Source organism: Solenopsis invicta, chromosome 11 (assembly GCF_016802725.1).
Source record: "Solenopsis invicta isolate M01_SB chromosome 11, UNIL_Sinv_3.0, whole genome shotgun sequence".
NCBI lineage: Eukaryota > Metazoa > Arthropoda > Insecta > Hymenoptera > Formicidae > Solenopsis > Solenopsis invicta.
In genome coordinates, this window is record NC_052674.1 from 14,999,143 (window position 1) to 15,007,587 (window position 8,445).

Consider the following 8,445-nt stretch of genomic DNA (forward strand, 5'->3'; position numbering starts at 1 on the left):
CGCACTAATCCGATCTAGCAGAATCAAAGTCCGAAAAAGGAAGGCCGTTACAAAATTCGCTCACTTTAACTTTCGCGTACTATTTGTCTTGAAATCAAATTGCGACTGCGACGCGCGTCTCGCTCTCGCGCCTTATAAAGACTGTGATCCCTCTGGAAATATTCCGGCGGGAAAACGAGAGATCGTAAACAACATTCCGCTCTCCGGATCTTTCCAGAAGGATCGTCGAATACAGAAGGCGTCAATATTTGTCGCTATTTCCTCTGGCAATCTAACACGGTCCGCGCGCACGCTCCCGCTCGCCGTTGACCACGCTCGAGCGCGTGTTCGCGCTCGCGGCCGTGCCATCGCCTGACGACGGCAGGCTCTCGCTTTCCGCTCGCGAGCGTCGGTCTGCCGCGAAATCGGGAAAAGCGACAACGCCCCTCGCGCCATCCCGAACATACAAAATTCGGAAATAATACGGAATTGATAATTTGGAATTAAGCGGACGACGGACATGACAATTCAGACGGTTGACAATAGTTGCGGACGAGAAATACAGCAAGAAAATAATCTATTTACAACGGTGTCGCAAGATGTATTTCGCGAAATATGCGTGTATATTCAATCCGACGTTCCGTATTTGTGACGTTGCCGGATTCTCGGCACAGATGGCCGTATTGTTTTCGCCTGAACAATAGCTTCGTGGCGCGACACGGCGCGGCGGAGCACGGATCCGTGGCTTTGACGCGCGTTTTGTCGTGATGTGATTAACACCGCTATTGCCGGAACACTACTAAGTGCTCTTGGTGGAGGCACGGAACCCCTCCTTACGCGTGGCAGTGTCAGATTTGAGATGCGGTGAGGTTGGTTTGCCTCCAACCAAGTATTCTTGGCGAATCCCAAACTAACTTGAGCTTAATGTGGCGATGGGAGTGGAATCGGAACGGTCTTCTAGTAGCTCGATGGAAACCAAGTCGCTTGATTCCGTCGGAGACTTGGGGGAGCGTCTCCGTGGAGAGGCGGACAGGATCAGAGAGCAACGTTTCATGGAATTGGCTGGTTTATATACCTATATCTCGAGTAGTCGAGGACGTTCGGGGAGGCGTCAGCTCTTGTCGGTGACCAGTGTTCCCGCCACTCGAGATCGGTTTCACGGGATGGAGTCTGCTGCGGCGTCGCCCGGTGCCGGCGGGCGTGCGAGCGCGTTGTTAATTTGTGATCGGCCAAGTACGCTTGTACGGGCCAACGTCGATGCGTGACATACAGAGCGCCGCTCTAGGCGCTTTGTTATACTTACATATATTGATCAATATTCACGTTACTGTTTTTTTCCCATCACGCTATAGATAACATGGTAGTTTCTTTTTGTTAAGGATTGTAGCAAATTACAGTCATATTTGAGTCACGCGATTATATTTTAAGTATACTTCTTTGTAATTTTGTTTGGCAAATTGTTTGCGCCTATTTAAAATTAAAGTATCAAATTTAGCATCGTTTATTTCCGTTTTGTTTATAACGATTATTCTTATTATGAATATCGAGCCTTTTGCAATCATTTTCGTTCGCATAAGTTTTCCTCGTGAAATTAGTATTCAACTTGTAAGACGATTTCAATAACATATTTACATGTGTGCTGACATCCTGCATTCGTACGCAGAAAAGCGTGAAACAGTTTTGACCGAACGTTCTAGAACACCGGTTGCTTCCTCTCTGATAGGTGGGCTCTGTCCTTAAACAGTTTGACTTTCGCTTCCGCTATCGTTATATTGTTTGGCGTAATATTTCTTAAACCTAACTCTGTTTTTAGTCCTATATACTGCGCTCTTTCTAATTTCAATTTTTCGGAGTTCTCCCCCGGATAGTAAACAAATATGCCATATTCTGTTACGGATTTGACTATACTTTTGTATAACATCAGAGCCGTATTCACTTTTATTCCTTTTGATTTTTTATTTAAATATGTCATAATTGAGTTAGCTCTGACTTTTCCTCTTATCTCATTTACTTGTTTACGATAGTTTAATGAATTGTCCAATCAAATTCTCCAATCAAATTTGGTCTCTTTTGCATTTACCACTCTAGTTCCCTTTACATTAATGTACATATTCTCGTCTACATATCCACTTTTAGAAAACTCTACCAATACGTTTTTGATTCTAAGTCTAATCCTAATTCTACCGCTCTGTTGCCTATTTTATTTACTGCTTGTTTTAGCCTAGCCTTATTATTTTGTTGGTCTACATCCGTGACATACATCGCTATATTGTCTGCGAATTGTACTGTTCTAATTTTTTCTCCTAGATTTTCCGTTATGTTATTTGGAGAGTCCGACCAAAATCACTTATTTTATTTTTGGCGAAACCGAATATTCGGTCGATTTTTAGTTTCGGCCGAATCCGAAACCGAAACTTTTATGAAAAATATAAAAATTTTAGAATGGGATATATGTATAGGAGCATGCACAAGAAAGATATTATTTATGTATGTACATAGGATAAAGTCGTTTATTATGAGATACTTTTTTGTTAAAGGCTTATAATTTATTAAATTTATACCATTAACTCCTATTGTTATATTGAAATTATAGTAAATATATTTAAGTTTTATCATCAAAAGTTAGCAACCGATTATAATTGTAACTTTATTTTATAATAAATGCAATTTTTTATCAAAATTGTCGATTTTGCTAATTCAAAAGAAAGATTCTTAATATGAGACACAAAGAGTTTTGTTATATGAGATGGGTCTTATCGACTTGAACCTAGGTTTAAATTAGGCTTCAAACTCAAAATCTAGTTGACCAATTAAATAGCTCTGACTTAAAAACTTTTATAGGTAACATTTTTCTCCAAAATCTACTCTTTTTGAAATATTTTTAAGTCTCGGTGCTAATGCTGAAAGCCATTACTTTTAAGCTTCATAATTCAAAAGCCCTTAATGAAAAACTTTGCTATAGCATTTTGGAAAACTCTCAAAGTCAGAATATGCAATAATAAATGGGGATTTTTGAGTATCTTATATTATGAGTTCCACGCTTTGCGATTTCACGATCATCAAATATTTTATCAAATATCTAATATTTATAATTAAGCAAATCATCACATCCCGTATTTTTCTGTTAATACGACTTTATTACTGCATACAGAATTTCAAAAGTTTTTTTTCAACCACTCCACGCATTATCTAATAATGAATTTTCTACTAAATAGTTTTCACCCAAGAGTAATAAGTTTATGATGGTATCAATAACATACGTTTATTAATGTAGCAGAAACTTTGCTCATATTAGGAACCTATCTCATAATAGGTGACCTTACTCTATATATAGAATAATACATATTTCTTCTTTAAGAACATATCATATTTATCATATATTGCACTCAATAATATTTATTTTTATTGCTCATTACATATGAAAAGCAGATAGAATGAAGCATGTGAGCGTCTAAATGGAACGTAGCCTAATAGTCGAAGTTAAATAATTGAACGTTGTAAAATAAAAACAATAATTTATATCGGCATTTATGCTTAACAAATTACTACGTCTACATAACTCTGTCTACATAAATTTGTCAGCAGAACTAAATAATTGTTTACTTGCTAAATTGCAGTAATTGTTGCGCCGCGCCGATGTCGCCAAGTGTCGTGTAACTTCGGTTTCTAACCCACCGCGCGGCGAATGCCAAACTTTACATGCAAATTTCTCAAAAACGAATGCCCATGCACTCAAACGCTTTGACATTTTTCATACCTTTGAATACCGCCCTTTTTTGAATGAATTATATCTCATTTAATTTTGTATTTTGAAATTCGCGTCATCTCCTTGTAAGATTTTCTGTATACGACCTACCCCGTCTAAACCTATTTTGATTTTTGGATAGTTTCTACTTGTTTTCCGCCCATCATACTAATCTTTTGTTGACCATTCTTTCCATTATTTTGCCTACACAGGATGATAAGGCAATCAGCTTCACCTTTTCCTTACTTTGTTCATCTATGAACAGCACCTGATAGTTTCTCCAGTCCTTCCGTATTTCACCCGATCTCTAAATTTCGTTGAATATTTCTAGCATCACACCCATCATTTTCGTGAGTAGATTCTTCAGAGCACTGTACTCTATCCCGTCTCTTCCTGAAGTTGAATTTCTTCTGATCATATTTAAAGCTCTGGATAGTTCATTTATGAAAGGTTTGTCCAATTTTCTCTCATCTTGCTTGTTTATTTCATCTGGCGTTTTTTACTTTTGAAAGATTAAAGGAGGGCTAATTTGTTTATCTCTTTTTTTATCTCCTCTTTTTAATTTTCTTGTGCACGTTCTTGAAGACTTTTATTATATTCCGTACTTACTTAATTCTTGTATATCTGTTTATTGATGCACAAAAGCTATCGAAATTCTCTCTTTTTTTCTTGTAATATTTTAATTGTTTCCACCTGTTTCTCCTTCAACTTAAAGTACCTGTGTTTTGTTTTGCCCTTTAGGAAGTCCTTCATAACTTGCTTTCTTTGTCTGATTACATCTTTGCATTTTTGTTCCCAACATCTCTTTGGTTATCCTCTTCTGCCTTTTTTACTCCTAGTTATTGTTTCTTCTTTATTCTTCTCGCCTTTTCCTGTTATTTTCTTTGTACTTTCCTTTATGATTTCTTTGAATATGTTGTACTTATCTTTTATCTTTCATTTTCTATTATGTATTCTTCTCTAATTGTCTCGTTCTTGAGCTTATTTGGGATCACAGCTCCTAATTTACGTCCGTTTTTTTGGTCGAGATTCTATTTGAGATCTTTCTGTATCTTTGTATTGTACTAGGGTAAATAAAAAATTATCGGCACTTTTCGGGAATTTTTTTGCCTAGTGCACTAGTGATTGGTTGGGTTTTCCGGGGCGAGGTGACAGAATGACTGCACCGAGATCGCTTGGAGGCAAGAGAGCGCTCTATCCTCGTTTTCTTGCAATCGTCGTCGAGATGTGGTTAAGTAGAATTTCAGACCAGCAGACGAGAGGGCTCAACAGAGGCAAAAGAGTACTCTACCTCGTGCGTTGGCCCAGGATCGGAGATGAGAAAAGAAGACGAGCAGATGCCGAGAACGCTCGGCTAAGGCAAGAGAGCACTCCATCTCGAATCTGAGACTCTGGGTCTGGCTTCGATGTGATCAGCTAGGCTGATCTGATTGGAATAGCGATCTTCGAAGGAAACTGCTCTTTTTTTATATCGTTATCTTGGAGTGTTGGGGATTTTCGGGTGTAGTTTGAGTCTGCTCGTGGTTCAGCATCCCCGAGATCGGCTCGCTCGCGTTCACGCGTTCGGATTGTATCTGCAATCGGAGTCTCGGCAGTTTTGCACGTGCGCGACGAATTATCCATGTGACGGTTTGCTTGTGACGGTTTATCGGCGCCTAGGCGCCTGTCCAGTGAAGTTTTAGCGAACAGAGTGGATGATGCAGGGATGTTTTGTTACATTCTATATGTATACAAAATTTCATTAAAATCAGAATTTAACACTTTGAGGTTCCCTTATTAGGTGAAAACTTATTCAGTCACACTTTAATGTTAATTCTACTTTAAATTAATAATATTTTTACATTATTTAAACTAGCCTTAATTTATAATTTAATCTATAATTTGTAATTTAGATACTTTGGTCACTGTTAATTCATTTTTTCTATTTTTTAAATACAAATTTGCAACATTAAATTATTTACCTTTACAGATTTCATTAAAGAAACAAGAAGAGAATATGATGAAAGAAATGTCAGAAGGTTTGTCAAAGAATTGCATCACGTTAAATTATAAATCTGACCATGATCAAGAAGATTCAGCTGAAAAAACAAATAGTAAATCTGTAAAGAATAACAAAAAGACGCTTGTACAAAAAAGGAAACAACGGGAGCAGAAACAAGCAGTTAAAGAACGTACGTTGGTAAAACTTGAGAAGAAAAAAGTCTCTGACATATATAAATTAAAAGTTCTGCAAAAGGAAATAGAAGCCAAAGAGAAAAAGCAAGAATTTTTGCGCCAGAAACGTATCAAAAAATATGAAAGGGAATCTCTTATGCCAAAGACATTGAGTAGGACGAAGTTTGAACCCATTGATCCTGATTTTCAGTTAGCAGAAGAATTAACTGGCAATTTGAGGAATTGTAAACCCTCTAAAAATTTACTGAAAGAACGATATAAATCGCTTCAACAAAGAAACATTATTGCACCAGCCGTCATAAAATTGTAAGTATTAGTAGACTATAAGTCTAAAGCCGATATTAATGGTCGATTCTTATATTTAAGGACTGTTTTAAGTACTGTTTTAAGATGACATTAACGAATCACAGAATCATATTAGCATCTTAAGATATTATTTAAGATAGTTTTAAAATTGGAATTGATCATACTATGGTCATAAGTACAGTCTATGACTCAAGTATGGTCTAACAAAGGTGAATAACTACATTTCTTAAAACTTCAAATCAGATGCTTTGATAAAATTGAATCAAAGGAATTATGAATTGGATTAATGGAATATTGTTTGAAAAGTCAAAAAAAAAGTGTTTGTCGAGAATTTTTTAAAATATGTGTTAGAAAAAATCAAAACAGAATGAACGTCTTGTATCAGTTAAACTTTCAAAAATCGCCGATCTGTTTACATGCATTTTGCACGCGTGCTTCTTTTCTTCTCCTAATCCAACGTTACAAAACCAATATTACAAAACCAAAAACTGGCGCTCTTTCCGTACCAACTTCTTTTACGGAACTATATTCTTGCATTACCAACTTGCTGTAGGCCTACCAACATATATCGAAATTAATGTCAAGTTTTGCATGCTTTATTACTATTTTAATATTTTTTAAATTAACAGGCTTTTTTCTTTTGACGTTCTAAGACAAAGGTATTTTTTCAAATTTGATTTTGAAAAAATACACGTTGGATAAATTTCAAATTTTATATATTTTATTTTTATGAATCTGTAAAATTGTTTAAAAAATTTGTTTAAAACAATGACAAAATAATTCTGGAAAAAATGCAAAAAAATTAGTTCTTATCATAACTAATATTTGAGAAAAATATGTGTTTCTACATTGTTCGGAAATTCTGATATCCTAAATAAATATAGTAAAATATATATGTGTGTACTTATTCAAAAACATCAGAGATAATTACACGTGCTAAGTCAAGCGTTTTGATATCCATTGCTTGCTTTTCTTGTCTATAGCTTTGTCAAATAACAAATACCATCGAAAACATTTGGAAAATATGTTTTAAAGGCGATAATTATTAAGAATATTTTAAAAAATCAGTTTTTTGATTTTTCAAACGAGAATATTTATTTAAGGGAGAGATACTAGAATAGAAAAAAGAAAAAAATTAGGAAAAAAATTGAATATGCAAATTATTGATTATTTGTTTTGATATGAACAAATTATTAATATTTATTTACTATTTTGGTTACTCATAAAATATATTTTAATATATTGATTATACAATTAATATTTTTTTATTTAGGAAACGGGACAAAGCAAAGATGAAAAAGTTTATAAAGCCCGATTATAAAATAAACTTAGATGACATCGAGAAGTCTACAACCTTTTCCAATAAAAACAGGATTTAATGTCTGATTCAATCTAATACTTTGCCAACAGTGTAGCAAGCACGTCACAGGCGTGCTAATTCATCGTATCTTATGTTGCAGCGACGTCTCAACTGGTGTTCGAAATGTGACTGACATCTAGTTATTATGTAACTAACAGTTGAATTTCTGGTGACAAAAATGTTGTGATGTGTATTTATAATTTTATACGGGCTGAAAATAATCAACCAATTTTGAGAAGTTAAGATTAATTTTTACTGTATTGTGTATGTAAAATGCTTACCAAGCAAAATATATGAAGATGGCCTTCAAGACATAATTTTATTATTATTAATTAATATAATATTAATACTTATTTGCATCATAATTTTTTGTTCCTCACTTGCTATCATAGGGTCACTCGCGTTTTATATTTCTATACAATGTGTCCCATAAGTTTTAAGACTGTGGCTATAAAAGATTCAAAAAATTACAAAAATTTTTTTAACAAATTTTTTATTTGAAATAGTCTCTATTAGAAGTAATACACATGTTGGCACGATCTTGCAACCTATTCATGCCTTTCAAAAACTCCTCTTTTGAAATACTGTTTAACTTTATCATGGCTTCTTGTATCTCGTCTATCGATGCAAAGTGGTCCCCTTTCAAGTCCATCTTTAATTTGGGGAACAGGAAGTAATCAGGGGGACTCAAAACAGGCGAGTACGCTGGATGGCTAAACACAGAAACTATTTTTTTGGCCAAAAATTGAGTGTTAATTGCCGCGGTATGCATTGGTACATTATCGTACAAGAGGAAGAAAAGAACGATCTCTCCACAACTCTGGTCTAACACGCGCAATTTTTTTGCGATCCAACACTTGTTGGTAGAATAAAGCATTCA

The 8,445-nt window shown here is 35.1% G+C and overlaps 1 protein-coding gene across 7 annotated transcripts in view; it reads left to right on the forward strand.

Annotated features, from left to right (window-relative positions):
• Positions 1–7,882, forward strand: part of LOC105203439 (ribosome biogenesis protein NOP53) — a 54,760-nt gene extending 46,878 nt beyond the window's left edge. For all 7 annotated transcript variants that reach the window (XM_039454715.1, XM_026140023.2, XM_026140024.2 and 4 more), the window contains 2 exons: positions 5,694–6,205; positions 7,479–7,882. In XM_039454715.1, the coding sequence (XP_039310649.1) occupies positions 5,694–6,205; positions 7,479–7,584 (618 nt within the window). In that variant the 3' untranslated portion in view covers positions 7,585–7,882. The remainder of the gene's footprint in view (positions 1–5,693; positions 6,206–7,478) is intronic.
• Positions 7,883–8,445: the final 563 nt, after the last annotated feature.